Source organism: Trematomus bernacchii, unplaced genomic scaffold, assembly GCF_902827165.1.
Source record: "Trematomus bernacchii unplaced genomic scaffold, fTreBer1.1, whole genome shotgun sequence".
In the NCBI taxonomy this organism is placed as follows: domain Eukaryota; kingdom Metazoa; phylum Chordata; class Actinopteri; order Perciformes; family Nototheniidae; genus Trematomus; species Trematomus bernacchii.
The window spans coordinates 62,501-88,413 of NW_022987973.1; the positions used below are offsets into that span (position 1 = coordinate 62,501).

General features: G+C 44.3%; 1 protein-coding gene across 1 annotated transcript; it reads left to right on the forward strand.

Annotated features, from left to right (window-relative positions):
• The first annotated feature begins 22,235 nt into the window (after positions 1–22,235).
• LOC117471748 lies at positions 22,236–25,609 on the forward strand. The gene is made up of 7 exons (XM_034116958.1): positions 22,236–22,879; positions 23,553–23,664; positions 23,841–23,995; positions 24,141–24,300; positions 24,505–24,560; positions 24,693–25,002; positions 25,513–25,609. The coding sequence occupies exons 1-7, from the start codon at positions 22,394–22,396 to the stop codon at positions 25,575–25,577; spliced, it is 1,344 nt and encodes a 447-aa protein (XP_033972849.1). The 5' UTR covers positions 22,236–22,393; the 3' UTR covers positions 25,578–25,609.
• Positions 25,610–25,913: the final 304 nt, after the last annotated feature.

The window sequence follows — 25,913 nt, forward strand, 5'->3', positions numbered from 1 at the left end:
ACGGGGGGTTACGTATTGTAACCCTAGTTATATAAGCACAGGCGGAGCCCTCTACTGGACTCTATGGGTACTACTCTCTATCATGCTGTGCGTGCTTTCACCTACTGAATTTACGTAAACGTAGCCGGCCAATCGGGGCGAGCCTACCTGAATGCGCGCGCAGGCCAACAGTATATAAGGCCCGCCGCCCCACTATCCTATACACTCTTCAGCGAGCGGACTAGGAAAGACAGGGCCCCCAGGTAGAGGGCTCCGCCTGTGCTTATATAACTAGGGTTACAATACGTAACTCCCCGTTATATCTCACACAGGCTCCGCCCTCTACTGGACTCTATGGGTACAGTGGGCGGAGCCCCGATGTATAAACGCCCTGTCGTCAAACAACATCGACCCACCACACCGTCCCTGACCGGCTTTTGGCTAACATCCACTGCATCCCCACTTCCTCCCATCCGGTTGTAACCGTGGAGAAGTCGGGGCCGCAACTTGGATAAGGCACACTCACACACGCTTACCTCGTGTAGAGTGTGCATGGACAAAATTGTGCGGAGACTCCGTCTGGAGCCTACCGCGCACCATGTTCCCCAGGTCCCTCAGGAGCATGGGAAAACATAAGTGCACCACGTCCCCCACACTCACACACGCTCTGTGTAGAGTGGGCATGGACAATAGTGAGGAAGGGAGTCCTCCAGCCCTGTATGGGGCTGATTGCGCACCATGTCTCCCGAGTCCCTCAGGAGCATGGGAAAACACAAGTGCTTTATGTCCAGGGGGCGGGGTCAGATACCTGCTGACCCACAGCCACCCCCCTCTCACCAGTCATGCGTTGCCTCGGCAAGCACAGACGACGAGAAGGAGCCAGACATGTCCAGGAGATAACATTTTATGAAGGGGCCTGGCGTAGACCAAGACGCCGCCGTGCATATATCTTCTACACTCACGCCGCTGAATAAGGCTGTTGACACAGCCACAGCCCGTGTAGAATGTGCACGGACCCCAGTGGGGAGGGCTCTCCCCGCCCGTCCATAGGCATGTGCAATGCACCCGCATAGCCATCCTGTTAGGCGCTTCTTTGAGAGGGCTTTTCCAGCCACACCATCCCCAAAGCACACAAACAGTTGTTCAGTGCGCCTAATGGCAGCCGTGCGCTCTACATAGCATGCTAGCGCACGCACTGGGCAGGGGAGGTGCAATTTAGCCTCCCTGGCCCCAATATGGGGTGGAAGATTAAAGCCACCTAACTGAATAGCCCTTGATCTGAATGAACTTCTGATACTCTTAGGAGTAAAGGAGGGGTTCGGCCTGAGTGTCGCCCCGCTACGGTCACCCCGGATCAAAAGACAACTTGGGTGTACCGACAGAGCGGTCAGCTCGGACACTCTTTTAGCCGAAGTCAAGGCAAGTAGCAATGCTGTCTTCCATGACAGTGCTTTCAGGGAGGAGAGCTCCAGAGGCTCAAATGGTTCTGTGACCAGAGCCTCGAGCACAAACGGCAGGTCCCACTGCGGGGCGGAGGCGTGCACTACTGGGCGCTGCCTCCTGACCCCCTGCAAAAACCGCGCCATAAGCGGCTGACTGAAGGCTGACCTGCCTCCAAATCCCTCATGGCAGGACGAAATGGCTGCTGCATACACCTTAATTGTGGAAAGAGCCAGCCCCCTGTCCACCAGTATCTGTAAGTAGGTAAGAATAGAGCCCAGCGTGCCCGACAGAGGCTCTAGACTCCTTCCTTCACACCATCGCCGGAATCCCGCCCACTTTGGCCTGTAACAAGCTGTGGTGGATTCTGCTCTTGCTGCTTGGATAGTCTGAATAACGTTATCAGACAGCCCCACCTGTCTCAGCCTGTCCCTCTCAGGAGCCAAGCCTGGAGAGGTTGGCCCAGAGTGGGTAACGCCCCTATTGCACCTGCTTCCTGAGACAGCGCTCCCCAGACCTGAGGAATCGCCCAGGGCTGGCCCACCATCATCTGTGTTACCCCCGCGTACCATGGCGCCAGGCGGCGATCTGGGGCCACCAGGATGATTGACAGCTGTTCCCGCCTCACCCTCCTGGAGGGGGGGGATAAGGTGCAGCGGTGGAAAGGCGTAAAGCAGCTTTCTTGGCCATGGCTCGTGTGCAAATGTGTCGACCCCCAAGGGCGGGTTGTCCCACCGAGCCAGGGAGAACCACAGGGCACAGTGGCTGTTGCGCCAATTGGCGAACAGGTCCACCTCTGCTCTACCGAACTGAGTCCAGACCTGCTTCACCACCTCCGGGTGAAGCCTCCACTCGTCTGGCAGGGGTCTGCCTCTTGACATGAGGTTGGCCCCCCCGTTCTCCCGTCCCGGGATGTGCAGGGCCTTTAGAGACAACACAATCTGTGAAACCCACAGCCACAGGTTCTCTGCTGCGGTCAACAAGGCTATTGAGCGGACTCCGCCCTGCCTGTTGATGTACGCCACTGTACGCTGTGGTGTGGTTTTCGCTCCTTACTAGCACATGCTTGCCCTGTATTAAGGGTTTGAAGTGCTGTAGGACCAACATCACTGCTTGCAGCTCCAGGAGGTTGCTGTGCCGCGCCTCTGCCAGAGGCCAGCAACCACGCACAGCTCTCTCTAGGCACGTCCCCCCCCCCCATCCTGTCACTGAAGCGTCTGTGAAGACTGTGATATAGGAGGTTACCTGCCCCAGTGGAGCTCCCCTCCGCAGATTCTCTGGGGACCCCCAGAATCGGAGGTTGCTCTCTACTGAGGGGGGGGGGGGGATGGTCACCAGACGTCATTTGTGTCTTAAGATCTAAACGAAGGCTGGTAAACCACCTCTGCATGCGACGTGCATGCAGCAGTCCGAGTGGCACTACGGAGTGAGCAGCCGTCATGAGACCCAAAGTCTGCATGATGATCAAAGCTGTCACCGTCGCCCCCTGACGTAGCCTGCAGACTGCCCGCAGCAGGGATGCCTGTCTGCTTTCTGTCAGGGTGGCACGTAGTCTGCCTGCATCGAGCATCACCCCCAGATATTCTACCTGCTGGTGAGGTATGGGGGAGCTCTTCTTCCAATTGACCGCAACTTCTTTTTCAACCCAACTTGGTTAGGCGTAGGATCATTTGGGCTGTGTGAAACATTGCCCATTCCCTGGACCTGGCCATGACTATGAGGTCGTCCAGATAAAAGAACACCCTCATGCCATGGTCCTGCAGCGGTTGCAGCGTCGTGGCTGAACGTGCGTGGGGATAGGGAGTAGCCGAACGGCAGTCTGTTGTACTCGTAGGCTACCCCCTGGAAGGCAAAACGCAAATACTTTCTGTGTCTTGGAGCAATTTCGCCATGAAAGTAAGCGTTCTTCAGGTCGATGGTTGTGAACCAATCGCCTGGCTGCACCAGTCCCAGTAACTGTTTCATAGTTAACATATGGAACTTCTTGCATGCAATGTGCTGGTTCAGGCATTGAAGATCCAGAATGGGCCTGAATTCTCCTGTCTTCTTGGGAACCAGGAAGTACAGGGAATAGTGCCCCTTCTCTCTGACTTGAGAGTCCACATGCCGAGAGGAAACCTATCTCCTCCTGGGATGACAGATTTGCCTCTCTCATGCCTCTGAACGGAGAAGGGATGCTGCAAAACTGGAGTGAATAACCCAGTCTCAGTGTCCTGTCCATCCGCTCTGTTAATACACCACTGCTTTTCCATTCCCCATAACATTGTGTTAGGGGATGTGCAATCAGCTGCGGAGCCGCAGCTATGAAGCTGTGGTACTCTCTGGTGGCCCACTCCGCAGTCAAACCCTCCATAAAAGGAAGTTTGACCCATGGGGGGCTGACACAGAAAGGGCCGTTTTTCTATAATGCAGTTTCCACTCAGAGAAAAAAACGGCAGATTTTTCACTGAGGTCCCTGAACGGCACGCTCCCGTGAGAGCGCGCGCTCCCGTGAGAGCGCGCGCTCCGTCATAATGCTGCCATAATGCTGTTTTCTCTTAGAGAGAAAGAGGCATTCATCGGAGCTTCTTCTGTCCATGAACGCACCGCGGCCCGCTCTCGGGGGGGGGGGGGGCGCGCGTCGTCATAATGCCGTCTCTTTGAAACGGACATTATGGGGAAATGTGGAATGTGGAGAGAGATGACTCTTACTCTGGGATAAATGCAATCGTTTTTACTGAATGCATTTTACACACACATATCACTCTAGAACTAGAGTTACACTACGTAACCCACTGTTCTTCTGCAGAGGTCCCTGAACGCACCACGGCCACTCTCACAGGGGCCGCGCCTCATAATGGGCGTCCAATTAACATCGTATGAAAACAGCCTTGCCGATCTCAACGAGACATTATGGGAAAATGTGGAATTGTGGAAAGATATGACTCTTACTCTGGGATAAATGCAATCGTTTTTACTAAATGCATTTTTCACACACACATCACTCTAGAACTAGGGTTACTATATACGTAACCCACCGTTCTTGCAACAGGGCCTCTTTTCGACTTTCTGTTGAAAGGAAACCTATCTCCTCCCAGGATGATAGATTTGCCTTTCTATTGCCCCTGAATGGAGGAGGGACGCCGCAAAGCTGGAGTGAGTAACCCAGTCTCAGTGTCCTACCCCTCTACTCTGTCAGTACACAGCTGGGCTTCCATTCCCCACAAAACTGTGTTCAGGGGACATGCCAGCAGCTGTGGAGCCACAGCTAAGAAGCTGTAGTATTCTCTGGTGGCCTACTCCGCTGCCAAACCTTCCATACAAGGGAGTTTTGGCATGGGGGCTGACACAGAAAAAGGGCAGATTTTCTACTGAGGTTCTTGAACGCACCTCGGCAGCTCCCGTGGGGCCGCGGCTCTGTCAAATGCCGTCTCTTTGAAACGGACATTATGGTGAAAAATGGAAATGTGGAGAGAGATGACTCTTACTCTGGGATAAATGCAATCATTTTCACTGAATGCATTTCTCACACACACATCACTCTCTTGAACCCGCACAGTGCTTTGACAGCACTACGGTTTATTCCACTCATACTCATACTGGAGTTTACAGAGGGGGCGGGGAGTGTGGGACAGTGTTCTTTCCTCTGGGGATGAGCAAGAAGCAGCCTACTCCTCACCCACGTGACCAAGGAGATCGATCCAAAGAGCCCTCCCGTAAACACGGGGGCTCCCAGGAGATCAACACGGTCCTTTTTGGAAAGTGCCATGCGGCGTGATCCCTCACCGGGATATCACACGGCAGACAACGGCGGCGGCCACGATCAAGCTACAAATAATCGCTCTGATCTGGTGAGGTGGGGACATCTCCAGCAATGAGCGAGATGCCAAACACACCCGTGTTTATTTGCAGTCGCCCTGTCACGCGGTAGCGTGGCAGAGCTTTTTTCAGCTCCCTGCCCAGCCTGCTGCCCGCTGGGAGCAGCTGCGCTCCGCCGCCATGGTCATCACCTAGGGCGGTGGACCTCCATGGACCGAACCCGGAAGTGCCCGACAACGGCAAATGGAGCCATCCGCCCCGCTGGAATGGCGAACGTGAATGGCACCACCTCGGCCATATCCTGGTCCCCCAAACACTCTAACAGAGGTGGTGGAGATCGGTGCCCGTGATCAAACCAGGGCAGGTGGGGCATGGCCGAGATTCCAGTAATGGTGAGTCCATTTTTCGTTTCTTCTAATATTCTAATCTTCGTACGTTTAACTCTTCGGTTGTCAGCTCGTCTGAAGAGAAAAAGGAAAAAGGATAGTGGGGCGGCGGGTGTAGCCGCCTTATATACTGTGGGCCTGCGCGCGCATTCAGGTAGGCTCGCCCCGATTGGCCGGCTACGTTTACGTAAATTCAGTAGGTGAAAGCACGCACAGCATGATAGAGAGTAGTACTCATAGAGTCCAGTAGAGGGCGGAGCCTGTGTGAGATATAACCCCCCCCCCCCCCCTTATCACCTGAATCTCCTCCTAGAGCACCATTAGCCGCGTTCACACCGGAGTACTTTTCACCGTACTTTTCGCGTTTAGTTCCGTTAGTACCCCTTATGTCGCGTTCACACCAAAAAGAGTACTTAATCTTGGGAACTTTTACCCCCATATTTAGTGCCCGCTGAGAGATCGTACTTTCCTGTGGGAAAAAAGTGCCCCAGTGCTGATTGGCTGGGCGAATTGCAAACCACGCCCCGTACAACTGTGAAAATGTTGTGGAGAGCCGCCATTGTTTTTCCTCGCTACAAAAACCCAGCGCACCGACGGAGAGTAGTTTGTTTTTGAAAGCAGTTATGGCAAGCATCAAGAAATCATCGGACCGGTGGAGTGATGAGGAGGTGTCGGCGCTTCTGGAGATCTACGCCGAGGACGCGACCCAGGGAATGCTACTGAAGCCAGTTCAGTAGCTTTCACTCGACCTGGGAATCGTGCACAGCCCCACGGCATACCGGCTACAAATAAATAAACTCAGGCAGGACTACAAACGGCGGATTCAGTGGCCAACGATGACGACCACGACGAAGGTAAAATCAACTACATGCACTGCGGTTTTAATCTGCACAATAATGGTCTCAGATGTACTTTTATTTGCTCAGTAGATCAAGCTAGCCATGCTAGGCTGAAATGGCTAACACCGGCCCCGAGCTAGCTACATCTAGCTAGCTAGATATTCTCGGCCGCGTTTTGACTTGTGAATAACTGTGCAGTGTTTCTGTAATTTGCTTCACTAACTCATGGCACTAATCGTCTGTTTCAGGCGAGGATGGACAACTCTCGGGACTGGAAACAAGCGAGCTTTGCATTCTAGATCACAGCGCTTGGTCGTCCCCCTTATCAGCAACCAAACGCAAAGGTACACACACTGTAACTTTGTCTTGAAAGAACGTTACGCATCGAACTGATGTTCACAATCATGTTTATTTCCTTCTTGGTACAATTACGAAACAGCGTGAAAACGTATTCGCCTAGACCGGCATTTACAAATGTTCGCGCCTTTTTACTCTCTCACAAACATTGTAAACATCCGGGCTAGAGGCAGAGGTCGCGTTAACCGAATATTTTCCGTCTATGACGTAATTTTTCCAAGACTGACGGAAAACTCTGAAAGCAGTCCGTCATTTTGACAGATTAGAACACAACTCGGAACAGCGCCAAAATGTCCACCAGCGGCCCACATTATATTACATCCTTAGTGGCCAGGTCGACTGAGGGCGATCTACTGTACTCTACTGTAACTATTATTTAGTAATTCACACCCCTGTCCAGTTGGTGGCGAGTGTGTGTATATTAAGTAGCTATTGTCTAGTCTTGTATTTGACCTCGTTGATTACCTCGTTGTTTAACCGGCTTTAGCAATCGCAAAATGTCACGGCAGCTGAGTGTCCGAAGCTTTTTTAATAAGCCCAGTAATTGTGATGGTGTGGATAAACGAGGTGAAAAAAGAGGGATTGATGCAGTGGAGGATGAAGGACAAGCCAGTAAGACTAAAACTGACAACGTTCAGCCAGCAGCAGAGGGACAAGCAAGTGGCAAGGAAAAATAAATCATTCATATTCGTTTTGACATGAAAAGTGACCGCACGGTCGGTGTTTCTGTTCATCTTTTTTTTTCTCCATGCCCTTAAAAGTTCTGTATGAATCATAAAAAAAAAGGAATGAATGAACATTTGCTGCTTAGTACCCAAACATAAATATGAAATATGTCTCATCATTAAAACATGAAAAATAAAATGACGGGTAATAATGGATTATGACGGAAATTTTACGATCCTGTCCGTCAAAATGACGGACAACGAAAATGTCTAACGCAACCACTGGCTAGAGGTCACATGACTTCCGGTAAGAAAACTTGCCTCAACAACATTAAACAAAGTTCAAGCATACATGAAGCACTCTTCAAAAATACAAAACAACAAAGAAGGGCACTTTGAGTAGCAGCTACTGTTGGAGTAGAATACCTCTGCTACGCGGCGTTCGTTGGATGAGGCTGGATCTCTATTAAATTAAGAAAGGAATTGAAAACACCGGAATCAAAGTTATAACAAATTATCTGTGTTTACTTCTAGTAGGAAACCAAACACATATACAAGTTATACAGAGTACTCCGGGTACTCCGGGCTTTTAGATTCGTGATGCGATGCGGCTAAAATGTATCGGGATCAAACCACCCATCGAACGAGAAGAGAGTGCCTTCTGTCAATGATGCGATGCGGACACAGTTTAACGGAGTCAACCACTCACCAAACCCAAAAGCATTTTTACACACACAAACATCAGTATTTCTATCTGTCTTTGGGGCGGAGATTTGTCGATTCTTCCTTCCCACTTTACTCCCAAGCGAATCAGAGAGCCCCTGGGGAGGAGCTGTTTAAACTGACCACCTCCCCCAAGTGCCCTGATTGGCTGGATTCGCTTCTGGCCGAGGTCAATCAGAGTTTCGAACAGAGTGAGACCCCAAACCACACTAGGTCAAAAGTCAATGTTTATCTTTACCTTATCTTACTCTACATTCCTTCCCAGGGGATATTTTCACCTAAAGTATCCCTTTTCAGACATTTAAACTTTTCCTCACCTATTTAACGATGTGTCTTTAACGACTTAATGACCGCATCTGGCTCTTAGTGGTGATAAGGATCAATGTTGGTGTGTGAAACACAGAATCTCTAAGTCAGTGAATTTAAAAGTGAGAATAACATTCTTTTTCTAAGTGATTATCAAAACCTGTTCAAACAATATATGTTTACTTCAATACAGTGTAGAATCATATCTTTATACTTCAATCCCCCTTTTGATCTCACCTCACGAGATCAACATATAGCATTTGAAACATTCCTACTGACATCATTTATACTGTGTCCCAATATTCATATAAATCCATCAGAAGCCGGGATGTAGAGCACTTTAAACTGTTAGGAATCAATCCCCAACAATAACTTCTTATGACAGTATAGGGAGAATAAAATATGTCTAAAAAAGTTCGTCCTTGTCGGCTGAGTCATCATATTCTTCCCCCTCCGACGCATACGCCAACAAGGGCATTTGGTACGGAGGGGAAGGGGCAGCTTTTCCCTCAATTGTGGAACTGATGAGTCTAACACACAATGAGCGGATACAAGGCACACAACAACAACCACATGTCACCAAAATGGCAATAAAAGTAGCCACAGAAATTAGAAGAGACATTATCAAATGTTTCCCTCTTTTGGTAACACATAGTTCTGTAGAATAAAAAAAATACAAATCCCTTACATTATGGGATATAAAAATAAAGTTGAAAGTTCCTCAAAAAAAAAAAAATGGATTGTTCAGACAAAGTTCCACACCGGCTATATCAACCTGTTTCAGCGGGAAATGGAGTTCCCTGTGCCGTCTTGGTTTGCCATATCTTCGTCCCCCCAGCCCGCTGACGGCGGCTTCTGAGCTGCCTTCTAGAGAGATGTGTCCGGATTGTCCTCCCCCGGCCCGCTGATGGCGGCTTCCGGGTCGATGCTGGAGAGATGTCCCGATCCTCCTCCTCCGGCCCGCTGATGGCGCCTCCTGGGTCGACTGCCTTGACGAGAGCCAGATCTGTTCTGATGTCGTCCAGGGTCCTCGCGACGAGGGCCAACTCTGTCCTGATGTCGTCCAGGGTCCTCGCAGGTGTTTTTCCCGACCGCACACTGGCTCCAGTGGTACCAGTTGTCTCCCTTTCCATCTAGGCGAACGGCATGGGAGGTCCCCTCCAACCAGACGTAATCTGCTGTGTTGGCCTTGTGTTTCTCGGGTCCCCCTTTTGACGTCAGCAGCCTGTGTGGAGAAGTCTCATACCAAGCCCTTAAGTTGCTGGAAATATGGTTTTGAAATCATCTTTTCTACTTCTTTAGTGTTTATTGGCGGCACCAACTAGACTGGAGTGTGGACAAGAGACTATGCAGAAAATAATAAACAAAAATTTAAAATTTAAATTTAAAATTTAAAATTTAAAATTTAAAAATTAAAAATTAAAAATTAAAAATTAAAAATTAAATTCAAAAATAGAACAAAAATAAAAATAAAACAAAAAAAGGAACAAACTAACAAAACAAAAAATAACCAAAGCTAGATTATTTTAAATGTATCAATTTCTCTTAAAAGCAACAAATAAAACAAAACAAAAAATACCATAACTAGTATTTTAAATTGATAAATTTCTCCTAAAAACGTAATAATCTCACATACATATTGTCTGATGTATATCCTATCCTTTTCCCCCTTTTACTGAAATAGAACGCCGTTAACGGTGTTCCCATTTTCAGAAATATCGAGCCTTATACATCAGTTATTTAATATCAGCTATATATTTATTATTACTATTACTTATATATCAGGCATTAAATGTCAGCCTTCTTCCATGATTGACCTCGTCTACATTATCTGACTTATATTGATACGTGTCTGTTTGTATTTATTTAATATACTGGGCAATTATTGATAACTTTCTGAATCTCCCTCTTTTCTTAACAACTTGAGGTATGGCTATTTTGAAATCTGACTTGGTTAAGAGATGATTCGTTTATTGGTGAGAGGCACACTCTTGCCCTCGTGATTGGGTGGGGGTGGATATTTAGGGAGAGTTCCTTACAATCTCCAGATCTTCCTCTCAGTGTAGAGGCCATAAAACCTTTTAATGGGCTCTGTGGTCTGTTCAGATTTAGATTTTCTTCCTCTCCAGAGGTCACGCCTGTCTTTGACCCTGTATGCTGCTTTGATTCTGCAGCACCTCAGGACAGAGAAAGGGGAGATCTCTTCCCAAAAGTGTAAGCTCCCTTTTGAGCAACATAGCAACACATTAAACTCTCCCTGACTCGTTTGTAAAGCGTTCTTTAAGGCCTGAATTGAGTCTTCCGTTGTGTAACGGAAAATCCCATTCCCAAAAAGGGTCAGTTTAATAGCCCTTATCATATTATCGCTCTGTGCTTTCATGCTAGGACCTATTGTCTTTGCCAGAGCTGCTGCTATTCTTTCTACATGTATTAGCTCCATATTAGCAGGGTTCACTAACATGGTTGGTTGATCCAGTTTAAGATTTTCAATATCTTCCATTACTATTTCCAACATTCCTTTCCCTGAATATCAGGTCTAACAATGTGTTTTCCTTTAGGAGTATTAGATGGGATACTCATAAGTGGCATTTGTGAGCCCTTATCTCCGTAGGGTGGAGGTAGGGTCTCAGACATTATACCACCTTCTTGTTGCTCTCTGTCTCTCAAGTATTACACAGATTTGACTTAAAAAAAATCACACAGAGCTTCTCATACCTTATCATATCACAGTCAGGCAAATTTTTATTGTGCGATGTTTATTTCAACAGATAGCGTGACTTCCAGAAGTAGGCTTCTACAATCTCCTCACGGTGATTGCGACTTCAGGTCAAGAGTTAAAAACTCAGTCAACAAAATCTCTTTATCGTCACGTTTAATGAGCCTGATTATCCCCACAACAGTTTTGTGATGAGATACGGTCGTTCCAAATAATTAGTTGGAGGTCGCGTCTCTCTCCTCCTCTATCACCCACCATATAACAATTACAGACATTTTATACGTTTAAAGCACCACGAAAGGTAACCGCATTAATCAATCTTATCATGATCTGCGGGGAATTTAACCCTTTTTTACACCTTTTGTAGTCTTTAATTAAAGCGCTGCAAGGTAACCGCATTAATCAATCTTATCATGATCTGCGGGGAATTTAACCCTCTTTTTCTAGCCTTGCAGCCTTCGTATTTAGTGAGTGAAGGGCCGGGACTTAACCTACCCGCCTCTCTCAAACACTATCTTGCTCTAGATCCAGGACTTAATACCCTTCTCTAAGCACTTCCCCAATATCCCCAACTTGTAATATGTATTGTATTTCCCACCGTGACTAAGAACACTGAGAACGCTGCTGACAACTCTAAATTTTTAGTATAATCAATCACAGATTTTTGATAATCAAAACAGGTGTCTGCTCACCTTTTGTATATGGCCATTGGTTTAGTTGTCACCAGTATCTCTGTGTCCTCCCCCTGGACTGGATTCTGTCCCCTGGCTGTCGGTGTCCCTTTCTAGAGATCAGCTCACAAACGTCGGGAAAGTCACCACTTGTTGGAGTAGAATACCTCTGCTACGCGCCGTTCGTTGGATGAGGCTGGATCTCTATTAAATTAAGAAAGGAATTGAAAACACCGGAATCAAAGTTATAACAAATTATCTGAGTTTACTTCTAGTAGGAAACCAAACACATATACAAGTTATACAGAGTACTCCGGGTACTCCGGGCTTTTAGATTTGTGATGCGATTCGGATAAATGCATCGGGATCAAACCAACTCATCAAACCAAAAAGAAATTGGACTTCAGGTCTGTGATGCGATTCGGACACAGATATCGGGATCAAACCAACTCACCAAACCCAAAAGCATTTTTACACACACAAACATCAGTATTTCTATCTGTCTTTGGGGCGGAGATTTGTCGATTCTTCCTTCCCACTTTACTCCCAAGCGAATCAGAGAGCCCCTGGGGAGGAGCTGTTTAAACTGACCACCTCCCCCAAGTGCCCTGATTGGCTGGATTCGCTTCTGGCCGAGGTCAATCAGAGTTTCGAACAGAGTGAGACCCCAAACCACACTAGGTCAAAAGTCAATGTTTATCTTTACCTTATCTTACTCTACATTCCTTCCCAGGGGATATTTTCACCTAAAGTATCCCTTTTCAGACATTTAAACTTTTCCTCACCTATTTAACGATGTGTCTTTAACGACTTAATGACCGCATCTGGCTCTTAGTGGTGATAAGGATCAATGTTGGTGTGTGAAACACAGAATCTCTAAGTCAGTGAATTTAAAAGTGAGAATAACATTCTTTTTCTAAGTGATTATCAAAACCCGTTCAAACAATATATGTTTACTTCAATACAGTGTAGAATCATATCTTTATACTTCACTACACACACACACACACACACTAGTATGTTGTAAAACTACATGGCGACTAAACAGATCTTGTATCTTGCTTATTTTCCCCTCTTAGGAAAGCGGACACAGGATGCGCATTTCTTTGACACCGTCCAGGCGTTGGAGGACCGGCGTGCCGTGGTGAAAGAGTCGATGCACGGGGATCAGATGGTGCTGTTCACCAAGGCCCAGGAAACGGAGGACAAGATGCTCACCAGTTCATTTTATATTATTGTTATTACTGTTATTATATAGTCTTGATACAACTGACACTTTATTTTATATTGATAATGTTAATTTACATGTACAACTTCTATTTTATTTACATTAAAATGTGAACTTCTATTTACTGTTAAACAGATCCTGTATCTTGCTTATTTCTCCTGACACTTTATCTTTAGTGACCTGTGTAGCATCCTATACATCACATGTAAGTGATTATTCTGATACCATCATGTTTCATCGGTTATAAACTGGCAAAGCTTTATTTGTCATTTATTTATCATCAATGTTGCAACCTTGTGGAGGAATGGCAGGGGCACATACACAAATATGATAATTTATATCATTTTAAATATTATTTGACCTAAAACTAAATGTTTTTATGATTGTCCTCTGAGGAGGACATGGGGATTTGCAAACGTTTAATTCCCCCCCCCCATTTTACACAACACAAAATGGAGTCCACTATGGGCCGAAACTAACATGTAGGTTTCCATAGTGTTTATGGCAGACGGATGCAGTGGGTCTCAGGAAGATATATAATAAATAATAAAGGTGGGTTTGCTGCTGAGCCTATTTACTGTGCATACAACACACCTGGCACAGTTTATTGTTATTATATTGCCACACTGTACACTATTGTAATGTTGCCTGTCTTGACTGGAAAATAAAAGAGAGAAACAAAAGCACTGTATGATCAGCTTTATTGTCAAAATGTTTACAATGTACAATTTACATGCTGTTCAAATGCCTCATAAAGCTGGGTCGCCGAAGTAAACTGGATATAAACTCCCCAAAACAGGCGAAAACATACCACTGTCTCTGCCACCTCCTTCCATGCCTGGCTCCTCCGGTTTATATCCCGGTAGGTCTGGTCATAAAGCACCGGGTGATTGATTCGCTACCGCTAATTTCTCCTCCATTTTTTGGAATATGAGGAAATGACCTGCGGTATGTCTCTCCCAGCATACACGCCGTTTGATTGGCTAGAGCTTGAACTGTCAGATTTGCGTACACGGGATTTGATTGGCTGACGCTTCCACCTCAGCCTCAAAAGTTGAACATTGTTCAACTTTGAATCCTGAAAATCCTGAAAATCTCCGCTCGCCTGCCCACAATGCATTTCGGCGAAAAGTGAGGGAAAGTGACGTCACCCCATTCAAAGTGAATGGGCAGAAGCGTTTCAAGATTTTTTTAACGCTGCTGTGTAGACGCACCGTAAGGCAGTCCATTCGTCCCTGTACTCATCATTACTTTCAGAAAGGTGTAAAGTAGAGAGTAAAGTAACTAGTAAAGTAGCGAGTAAAGTAAAGTAGCGAGTAAAGTAACGAGTAATGTAACGAGTAAAGTAACGAGTAAAGTAGCGAGTAAAGTAGCGAGTAAAGTAACGAGTAAAGTAAAGTAGCAAGTAAAGTAACGAGTAAAGTAGCGAGTAAAGTAGCGAGTAAAGTAACGAGTAAAGTAGCGAGTAAAGTAACTAGTAAAGTAACGAGTAAAGTAACGAGTAAAGTAGCGAGTAAAGTAACGAGTAAAGTAGCGAGTAAAGTAACGAGTAAAGTAGCGAGTAAAGTAGCGAGTAAAGTAACGAGTAAAGTAGCGAGTAAAGTAACGAGTAAAGTAACGAGTAAAGTAGCGAGCAAAGTAGCGAGTAAAGTAACGAGTAAAGTAGCGAGTAAAGTAGCGAGTAAAGTAACGAGTAAAGCAGCGAGTAAAGTAGCGAGTTAGCTACCTAGCTAGCAGCGAGTAAAGTAGCGAGTTAGCTACCTAGCTAGTAGCAAGCACGTTAGTTAGCATTACAGCCCGCTTAGCCTTGTCATTTTTATTAGCCTTAACATGAAGTAACATTAAGTAACCCAAAATGTTAAACAGTAAGAGTAGTAGTCATATTTCGTGAACCCTTTGAAGAGTACTGTCACACCGGTGTGATCATTCTATAATACACCATTTAAGCCCGGGGGAGAAATGCTAACGCTACATTAGCATCGGCGATCTTTTCTACTTCATGCTATCTGCACAAATGGTTGACATTAAACATTAGCCGCGTTCACACCGGAGTACTTTTCCCCGTACTTTTCGCGTTTAATTCAGTTAGTACCCCTTATGTCGCGTTCACACCAAAAAGAGTACTTCAAGCCGGGAACTTATACCCCCATTTTTAGTGCCTGCTGAGAGATGGTACTTTCCTGGGGGAAAAAAGTGCCCCAGTTCTGATTGGCTGGGCGAATTGCAAACCACGCCCCGTAAAACTCTGAAATGTTTTGTAGAGCCGCCATTTTATTATCCTCGCATTAGCATTATTAGCATTAGCATTCGCCCAGCGCACAAACGCAGAGAGACTAACTTATGGCAACACAAAATAAAACATGGGAGCGGTAGAGATGAGGAGGTGTCGGCGTTCTGGCGATTTACTCGGAAGGCTTCAGTAGAAGCTGCTGGGAGTCCCAGCAGCTTCTACTGAAGCCAGTCCCCAACTCCAGGGACTTCCGGCCGGGAACTTCAGGTGGCAGTATACACGTGAAGTGGTTTGCGGCCTGCCAGTAAACCCAAAGCAGAAGAAGACGAAGTGACGTCAGCTGCTCATTTGCGTAATCTTCCCTCAGGGAACTTATTTCGGTGTGAACGCGATCTGTACTAAGTGCCCTGGGGTAATAAGTGCCAGGGCACTAAGTGCCGACACTAAGTACGGCAAAGTACTTGGTGTGAACGCGGCTATTAAAAAGATCGGGCAGTTCAGAGAGAATCAAAGGAAGGCAGGCAGGCAGGCAGGCAGCTTTGCATGACATTCTTCTGGACGTGTTTTATTGTGGTGATAGTGAGGGTAGTCTATCCCTTTTTTGACAAGACAGTAGTGACGGCCATCTTGGTGACATGTTTTGTTGTGCAAGAGATGTAGTTCATTGAGCGTTTCACACAAATAAATGTGTTACTTCACAGTTTTACGACACATTTTTTTTATTTTTGACTTGCAAAATTATCTTTTAAATTGACAAACATCATATGTGTAATTCGTGGCACAATTCAAACGGGATCGAAAGATAATCTTTCTCTCTCCATTGACTTCAATACATATTTTTTTCCGAAATAAGGTCCCATGGAGGTCCACCGGAAGGGGAGGGACTTCGCCACTCCGTGTTCTCTGGCCGTGGGTGTTTCTCAATCGCGAGTACGCTTGCTTGGTAGCACAAGTCTGCCGAGCATCCTGCTTCAGAAGCGAGGCAAGAATACTTTCTGGCATTCGGAAAACGAAGAGTGGAACACGCTAGCAAGTGTGCAGGTGTGCGTCATATGAGAGGCCCCGCCTTACATCTTCCGCCACAGATTTGGGGAAATTGGTCCGTGCGCAAAGCATTGTGGGGATTTTAAGACCGCGGAGTCTACACATGTGCAGCCTCGAAATTTCTCCTAACGAAGTATGCCGGGCTCGGTAGATTTCCAAGTATGCTGGAGATTGGAACAGTACTTCGGCGGCACTCGATGACGTAGTATGCTTGAAATAGTGGCTCTGAAGCAGCTTTACTCGCGATTGAGAAACACCCCCTGTCTCAATTCAGGGGTTGCATCCTTCGAAGGGTGCATTCGTAGACCGCATACGTCACTTCCGCCGAAAGAAGGCTGTCCCAATTTAAAAAAAAGATGAGACTCCTCCGAATGCAGCCCACGAATGCGGCCTACTTTTCCCCAATTTGAAGGATACATCTACCATATCCCAGGGTGCAATGCGCGCAGGGAAGAGTGAGTTTTTTTCAAATGAAATGGAGTGGATTAAAAAGCAGCAGCAAGCGGAGGAATCACTAGTAAATGTGAGTATTGGGTTTTAACTTACTTTAAATTAACCAACGTCACACACGTCAAACCCAAGGGGCATTAAAACGTACATTTTCGTTAAATAATACGGATAAATATGTGACGTTAGTCACTAGCTAGCTGGATGTACTGCACTGCTAGCTGGATGTACTGCACTGTTGTTTACACTTATTTTTAATTCAATTCAGAAGTTTAATAAAGTCATACAGAGATCTTGGCTCTGTTATAGATAAGTTATACTTTATATTACATAAATAGACCAAAGTGAAAACATTTAGACCGGTATAGCCTACAGTACGGTGGGATTTATAAAATGCTACCCTGACGTGTAGCTGCTGTTTGCTTTATTTATTTTTCTGACATGTTCCAATTTTTTACTCTTTATTAAACTTTGGGACAACATTACAACCTTTTCATTCAGCTCATGCTGCTTTGAGGTAGGGCTAAAAGAAAAGCCTATTTTAAATATTTCCACCAGATTTTATCATCTTTTATTTAGGTTAAAGTGTATTTAATTTATCCTAATCCCATAATAATACGACAATCAAAAATAGACAGCAGCCTTTTGCTTGATGTTAGTTTGTGCAGTGCTGTCAAAGGGATGCACGTGTGACTGTGATTTAATCTCTTTAGTTTTAAAAAAACCCAGAACAGTACATCATTTTAAATGATCCTTTAGGGATTGTTTGCCTGAAATGCTTAGAGTTAAATTTTGCAATAATACTTTTGCAACCCTCTGTTTAATATGATTAATTCACTTTTTTCTTTTTGTCTTGTTTTTCACTGTAATTAGGACAATTCTGGAGAAATGGATCTGCTGGAGAAGGACCCCTAATCTGAAAAGTGCACAGCGGATCATCAGGACAGAGCTGCCATCCACCTGGACACCGAGGTGCTGGAGAAGGACCCCTAATATGAAAAGTGCACAGCGGATCATTAGGACAGAGCTGCCATCCACCTGGACACCCCGTGGTGCTGGAGAAAGCAAAACGGCGATCAGGAACATCCTCCACCCAGACCTCTGCTTACTGCTGTCCTACAGACTTGTGTCTTAGTTTCAGAATTTGATTTTTTATGTGTCCTTTCTTTTAATAGATATGTAACGATTATAGCTTGAGTCTGTCTGATTCCCCAAACAGCTGCTTCTATTTACTTGCTGCACATATAATACAAATAAACAACTCGATAAACACACTTTTGCTGATATTTGTTTTACTGCTGATGATGTTAAATAACATGATTGATTTCCTCTGTCTCAATGATGAAAGTTATAATAATAGAAGACATAAAGCTGCAGAGAGAGGATGGATATATTCTTACCTCTACTTTGTGATAAGATGAAAATATAATATTAAATTGTAATTGTTAAACACATTGTTTATTTCATTTACTGAGGTTTTAACCATTATTTACAACATGTGTTCATAAGCAGTGGAATAATAGGATATCTCTAGGTCATTAAACTGTCTTCAGTTTAATTTTATTAATACAAAAAATAGGTCATAGAAAATGTTTAATTGTGTATTTCAGCAGAGCAGGGATCACGGTGCTGCTGGACCTGGAGGTGCTGACCTGAGGCCTGTACTACGAAGCCGGATTTTCCTAACCTGGATATGTTTGAGTTAGCCGGTTGGCCCAATCCAAAACATACGCGCTCTCGCTAAACTGTACTACGACGCTGGTTATCAAGTGGATCGCTCAAGCCAGCCGTGTCCTATCTAGTTAGGTGCGCGTTCACATGAAAGGGGTGGTATTTGGAGCATTCGACCAATCTCAAACATGGACAAGCGTACTGACAGCGCAGCGTCATACTTCCTGAATGAAAAGTGAACTTTAATATTAGTCAAATATGAAGAAGTTAAACTTTAAACATCCATTACTTAAACACTTTATCCAGGATAAAAGCCACATAGCTGCACCTGCAAGGTGAATACAGCTGGTAAAAGAAAAAGCGTTTGAATGCGTACATTAACAGGTTTATGATATCACTGCCCAGTCCAAGACACGAGTGGATCTGACTTTAATTACATTTGACTCGAGTGTTTCGTCAACTTAATGTGTTGCTTAAAATAATACTTCTGCATACAGTATGTGACACTGTGAGTGTTGCACGGCCAGATACGGCTCAAGAAGCTGACTCAAATATTTAAGGAAATATATGATACATTATGATGTGATATGATATGAATGATAATGGGACACATCGACGTCTGCACTCACAGTGCCGCGGACTGTACTTAATGTTACTCTGATCCGGTTACTTATGTTGTGGCAGATATTTAAGTAAGCTTTCTTAACGCTAATGTTATAATAGTCAGATTGCTCTGAAGATGGGAGGGGATATTCTATTCATTTTCACGTTCACACAGTCAGTTGATTTTTGCCGGCCGTCTTTCCTGCAACGGCAGTTTTTCTGTATTTCCTCTATCCAATATGACTTGATAGCTTTAAACTCCGCACACGGAGCTCTGATTGGTCAGCAGGCGGTGCTTTCACTGAGTTGATCTCTTAGCCTGCAACCTAACCTCCTCCCGAGGAGGTTAGCCGCTCAGCATAAATTACCATGGAGATCTAGCCCGCTAAAAAGAGAACCAGCGTCGTAGGACCGGAAAGCCCGAGTTTTCCCTGAAGTCAGCCGGCTAAGCGAAAATCCGGCTTCGTAGTACAGGCCTCTGGTGTCAGTGGGACATCATCTGGGCTGGTTTAGGGGAAGAAGAAGAATATAAACTGTTATAATCACAGCTATTAAGATTAGAACACTAATATTGTTAAGAATCAATCTATACAACATGCTTTTGTTCATTTAAAAAACATATTGTTTTATTAGTAGGCTACAGTACATCAGCTATATATAATGTACTTGTTAACTTACTAATGTAACATTACTGGGGGCTAAAGGAACAGCTTCATCTTATTTACCTGGCCATGGTTCTCTTTATTTCATCGCCGACGGTGATCTCCAAAAAATGTAAAAGTAAAAGTAAAGTTTCTGGATCCTTTTCAGGTGAGTTAGCTTGTAAGCTAATTTGCTAGCAGACTGCTGGAGCAACGCAACCGAACAACGCGTATCACGTGACGTAAATACGAAGCGCTCCGTAGGCTAGACCGTCTCATTTCGTAGGCCGCTCGGTCCAGCCTACCCGGTCTACGTGGGCTGGGTCCTCCGTGGACCGCGTAGGCTGTGTACTCCGAAGGGTGAAGCCCCTGAATTGAGACACGGCCGGCCTCTGTTGTTGTAATGACTTGCTGTGACCGGACACCAAAATGGTGGCGCTAGAATACAGTGACGTCACGTGGTAACCATGAATACGGCAGGCTAAATCATGGATGTATAGTAAGAACTGGATACAGCGTGGGAGGCGGGGCCTCATTCATTCCTATGAGAGTTGCTCATTCGCGCATGATGATAAAATGGCCCAACTTTTGAGAGAGCGAAATTTGCATACACGTAACAGCACCGCACGTTCATGACAGCATGGTAATGGTTTGTTATTATGATAGATTTTATATTAACGAGGCGGCAGTTAGCAGCTAGCGGTTAGCTAGTAATTATGCTAATTTACACATCAATCGTTATGTACTTTTATATTACGCTGTAACAGGATCTAGTGATATCCAAGCAACAGAGCTTCATTTAGCATGAAATAATTATTGCACTGTATATATATATATATATATATATATATGTATGTATATATATATACAGTGCAATAAGCTTTTTAGTGCAATAAGAAGCTACAGGGACGTTAATCTACGTCGGTAATATTAACTTTATTTAATACAACATTTACGGTACAAGATTTAATCATACAGCCCATATAGTATAATATTTTACAAATGATGAATTACAGCAAACATGTGCAATATATCCATTATTACAGCTCCGTGGGCTGGCAGTAAGGCGATATGGGTCCGTTCTTATTGTACATCCATGGGTAAAGATAAACGCATGTAGTGCTGAACACGTAACATGAACGTGCCGGGCGGCGCGGTCCCGTGGGTTAGATGCGCGTTCATAATGCAGAGGGAAATAACTCACAGAATAACGTTATTAGCACATTTTTACAACTTGAGGAACGAATGTTTTTAATAAGGGCTATACAAGTGTTCATACTGGGTAGTTTATTTAGTTTAAAAAAAATTATCCAACGATTTACAGACCACTCTTTCCCCATGTAAGTCAATGGGAAAAAGTGTTTCCGGGCCTGGCAACCAAAAGGAAGTGTAGTACCGCCGTTTGGCCAGCACGAATATTTTCATCTGAGTCCGGCGCACTTCCTGGGGGCTTGGGTTGCATTCGAATAGTCCATTTAGCTTAGGAACCTTCCTAACGGAGTGAAATGACCCGGAAGTCCCTCAGTGGCAGCCATGATAAGTGCCGTTCGAATTCTCTAAATTAAAAGGAAAGGAGGTTTCAAACTTCCTTTATAACCTCCTTTAGCTTAGGAACCACTGGACCTCCCTAACCGAAAGGAGAGGAGAAAATGCTGCCCCACAATGCCTTGCGGCCGCGGCATTTGCCGTCACCCAACAGTCGGCCGTCCACGGAAAAACAACCGATTATGAACGAGAAATGATATCATGAAAGTTACGGTGCTTATTAAGCATTTTAAAACGTATGTGGTAAGTTGCCAAAGTGCTTTGTTTTGAACGTTCATCAGTATTATAATCAAAAAGAGAAATATGAACGTTAGTTTTTACTGAAATGATCAAATAAAATCAACATTTCACAGTCTTTACTGAGCTGTGTGGGGTTTGTTCAACTTTTAAAAGATGTTTGAATGGTGATATACACAGTGATAGATGTTAAGGACTAACGGTTATAATAAATACATTTGTATTGATTTTAAGATCTTTTCATACAATCATACGTATTGGGATCATTTGTATTAATGAGGACCGGAGGGAGAGGGTGACGAGCATAAGTTTCACTTTCCTTTTTTATTTCAATTCCAACTTTGGTCATGAAGAATATGTTTCTCTGTTGTCCCCGTTCATAAAGCATACAACAACAGCATCAGAGCACGGTGCAGAGTCTCTAGATGAGTTTACAGTAGTCCCTCGTTCTTATTAAACATCCATGTTGTAGTCCGCTGTATAGAAAACTGTAGTTTCCATAGTTTCCCCACAGCAGCAGGCGCACATTTATGACCTCTGCTGGCGCATCATAAACACGTTGGATAGTGAAAGTGCAGTCGGATTCTCTAAAGTACCGCAGTCTCTTCTCCTAAATCCTTTTGAATTCTCCTATCCACTATCCCTTAACCCCATGACGTTTCACTCCGAGGTCAAGGAATAGACGATAGGGTTAGAATTTAGGAGCTGTTTTTTTGGAGTATTCGAACGCAACCTTGGGCTAAATGCACTAGGGTCTGAGGCGTACTTCCGGCTTCTACGTAATACGGCTAGGCTGCTTCCGGTCTGCGTAGCTGAGCGGAAGATCGTCCACAAAAGTTTTAGTCAGTTTAAATCTATGGATTAAATATGAGTTTGCCACGGAAGATTTTCAAAACGGAACAATTGCAAAGACAATTGAAGAACTACTCCGAGCACTGCTGTGTCCCACTTTGTACGGCGTCAGCTAAATGCAACGGCGTCCTAAGTTTTCATGGCTTTCCGACCGAACTCGAGCTGCGAAGACAGTGGCTGGTAAACATACGACGCGATAACTTCACAATCTCCTCTCACTCCAAGGTCTGCAGTCGTCACTTCGCCACGGATCAACTAATAGAGCCAAAAACCCTTGATGGCCGTAGGAGGCTTGTGAAAGGAGCTGTACCAACTCTGTTTGAGTGGAATCACTTTACTGCTCAAACACCGCGGGCTAGTGTTTGGGAGAGAAGGGTCTCCGGGGCTGCAGGAACATGCTACTCGTCCAACATGGCAACCAGGTGGGGAATCTGCAGCACGGGGAGGATCAGTCATGACTTCACTGTGGCTCTGAAGACCCCTCCTCATGAAGACCACCAGGTACCAGCAGAAGCGCATATTTAAATCTTTAGTTTGCAACACGTCTCGACTACAGTCTATACACAGAACCCAGCGAGGCTTTTCGCTCCGTGCAGAGTGTGTGTATCCGCGGACAGTTCACACACATTTCTTACAGATGGTTAAAGTAAAGTCTTAATCCAGTGTTGATGATGTGCAACATGCAGCTTTAAAGAGTTTTATAGACATTTCAAACTACAGTCTGCAGCCTTTTTTAACACTTTGGCACGCTTTGTTTTTTTACCGTAAAGTACACACTAAATGGTCACCTACTTTTTATTTTTACTCTATAACCGAGTAATTACGGTACCCAACAATGAAAACATTAATGCAAAAATATTAAATAGCTGCGTACCACTCAAAAACAATATTTTGCTAGAAAGACTATATTTATTGAATCTTTAAACTGACTATAAATGGGTTACTATTGTAAAGTATAGCTGCCTCCAAACACTGAGAAATGCACAGTTTTAGCAAGAGAAACATTCAGTTATTAAGTTTACACAGAAAATTGAATATGGAAATAATAAGTTCACATTTCCAGTAGTCAGTGTTATCATGTTTCTGCAAGCACATTTTATTTCTGGGGGCTTTTCATTAAGGTGGAACAGGATTACCTTGTTGTGGTGAATAATATTATAAACTGGATTTACAGGTTGTGGCTGTGGCAGCTCGTAAATTAGAGGATGCACAGGAGTTTGCCACAAAGCACAGCATCTCCCGAGTTTACGGCAGCTATGAGGAGCTGGCCAGAGATCCAGATATAGGTTGGTGTCTTTCAGACCTGGGTCACATCAGATTGTTTGATGGCGCTTTTACTACTCTTGTATTCAGTTTGAACCACAACTGTCTTGATTTCCTGTGGTTATATACTGTAATATATATTTTGACATTGAAAAACATCACAGCATGATCTCTGGTTTGTGTCTTTTTGTGAATGCAGATGTTGTGTACATTGGAGTGTACCACCCCTACCGTCTGATGCTCTTCACAAATGCCAAGAAGAACGTGCTGTGTGAGAAGCCGCTGGCCATGAACACCAAGGAGGTGAAGGAGATCCTGTCCTCTGCCAAGAGGAATGATGTCTTTCTCATGGATGTAAGGATGGAGTCAGTCCAAACAAATAAATGGAGGTTGGCTTCTGATGAGTTAATTAAAAGACCCTTCTTTAATACTATTATAATATTTAGTTAGCCACTCTTTTTGACTTAACCTAGCTGTCCTACATTTGATTTCTCCACAGATGCACTGTCCATTCTGTGGGTCCAGCGTGACATCTCCCTATGGCATTTGTGGTGTCTGTGGCAGAGACATCGCATTTCTAAAGGATGTGGCTAACAAAGTCCCTGAGGAGATGCCCACCACTAGTGCACATCTAAGTGCACAGCCTAGCACCAGTGCAGGTAAATAGGTTTGATTACCGAAAAATAAGTATTTATAGAAAACTTGGTTTAAAAGTTTGAATTCTGTTATTATACAAATACATCTCTAAACTATGTGGCTGTTGAATGTGTTCTAAGATGTTCCACAGAAGGGATGTTGAGGATGAGACTCCTATTGAATATAATGATGAGTAATTCATGTTTTATTCCTGTGTTTTTTTGTAGCAGGAAGCTCAGCTGTAGGGTCCTTATATAAGGAAAAGAAACAGAAAATAGTGAAGGTATGCAACGTTTTCTATTATGAATACATCTGTAATTCACATCTGGTCACCACACTCATATAATGTCCGAAGACTTTAGCGTATTCATTTAAACAATGTTTTTATTCATTTGCATGTTATTGTCTTTTGCAGATTTCTGTTGGAGTAATGAGGATGATGGATGGCTGCCTTAGACCTGTGAGAGGGAGGTTACTCCCCCTTGATGTTGAACCGCAATGGTCATGTCAAGAACTGTTGGCTGCTGCTATAAAAAATCAGAAAGCTTTTAACCAGGTCGTGGAAGATGGTGCCCATGTTTTGTTGTACCCTGATTCGAGGGAGGTTACAAATATCCCCGGAACGGACATCCCTTTCACAGTGGAGATGTACAAAAAGACCAGTGGAAAGCCATACCAACGAATTGCGTTGTACATCTGTACTGTTGAAGACTTTGAAAACAGTTGTAAGTGCTTCTGACATATATTCCCCCTTGTTTAAAGCACTAAACTGTATAATAATTCAAATGTAAACATAACAGTTGTGCTGTCTATATTTCTTAACACAATTCATTCCACCCATCATTCCTTTCTCTTCGTGGTTGAACTTATGAGGTCAAATGGTCTTTTATGAATAGTGGCAGAAGAAACGGAATTTAAGTATCAACAAAAGCTTCCAAACTTTCCTTCTGTTCAAACTAAATATAAATTCCCTCTTAAGGATTGTAATTCTAAATAAACCTTTTTTCTCACAACAATGTTGGTTTGTTGTGACCCAATGTAAATCCTAATGTGAGAGTGAAAAGGACGGTCAACAATATAATGTACATTTCACAAAAATGTTGTGTTTCCATTGAATCCTTTCTGATTGATGTCAATGCAATAATTCAGGATTCAAACCAACATTTGATGATAGGTACAGACGGAGGGGAACAATTCTTTTTATAGTATTAATCATGACACTTTTATTTTCTTAGGTTACACTGGAACAACTTCAAGTGAAGACGACGGTGTGGTCCATGTAAATTTGCCGTTCCGATAGAGCACTCCAAGAATGGACAACAGTTTGCCAGGGTAAAATAAAACGTCAACATATTATTTTGTGCCACAAGAAGCACAATGTTTTAACAGTACAGTAGTTTGAATACATTTTTTGTCTACCTTTATCAGACCTCTCAGGCACCCTAAACCAGCGTCTGATATCAATCTTGATATTTAAAAAAAACCTAATACTACTTTTTCTTCACAGAAAAACGAACAGGACTCCTCCTCAGTGACATCCTGATGTTCTCAACAGGATTAAACACCCTGCCACCGTCTGGAATTCAGCCGAGACCCCAATTGACTTTTCAGCGGACATCTCGCTTTCCAATCGGCA

Bases quoted from the DNA above. Each gene is read 5' to 3' on its own strand.
- LOC117471748 (XM_034116958.1), top strand. From the start codon at position 22,394: ATGAGTTTGCCACGGAAGATTTTCAAAACGGAACAATTGCAAAGACAA. The intron at 22,880-23,552 runs GTACCAGCAGAA...CTGGATTTACAG, and splicing joins CTCCTCATGAAGACCACCAG to GTTGTGGCTGTGGCAGCTCG. The intron at 23,996-24,140 runs GTAAGGATGGAG...ATTTCTCCACAG, and splicing joins ATGATGTCTTTCTCATGGAT to ATGCACTGTCCATTCTGTGG.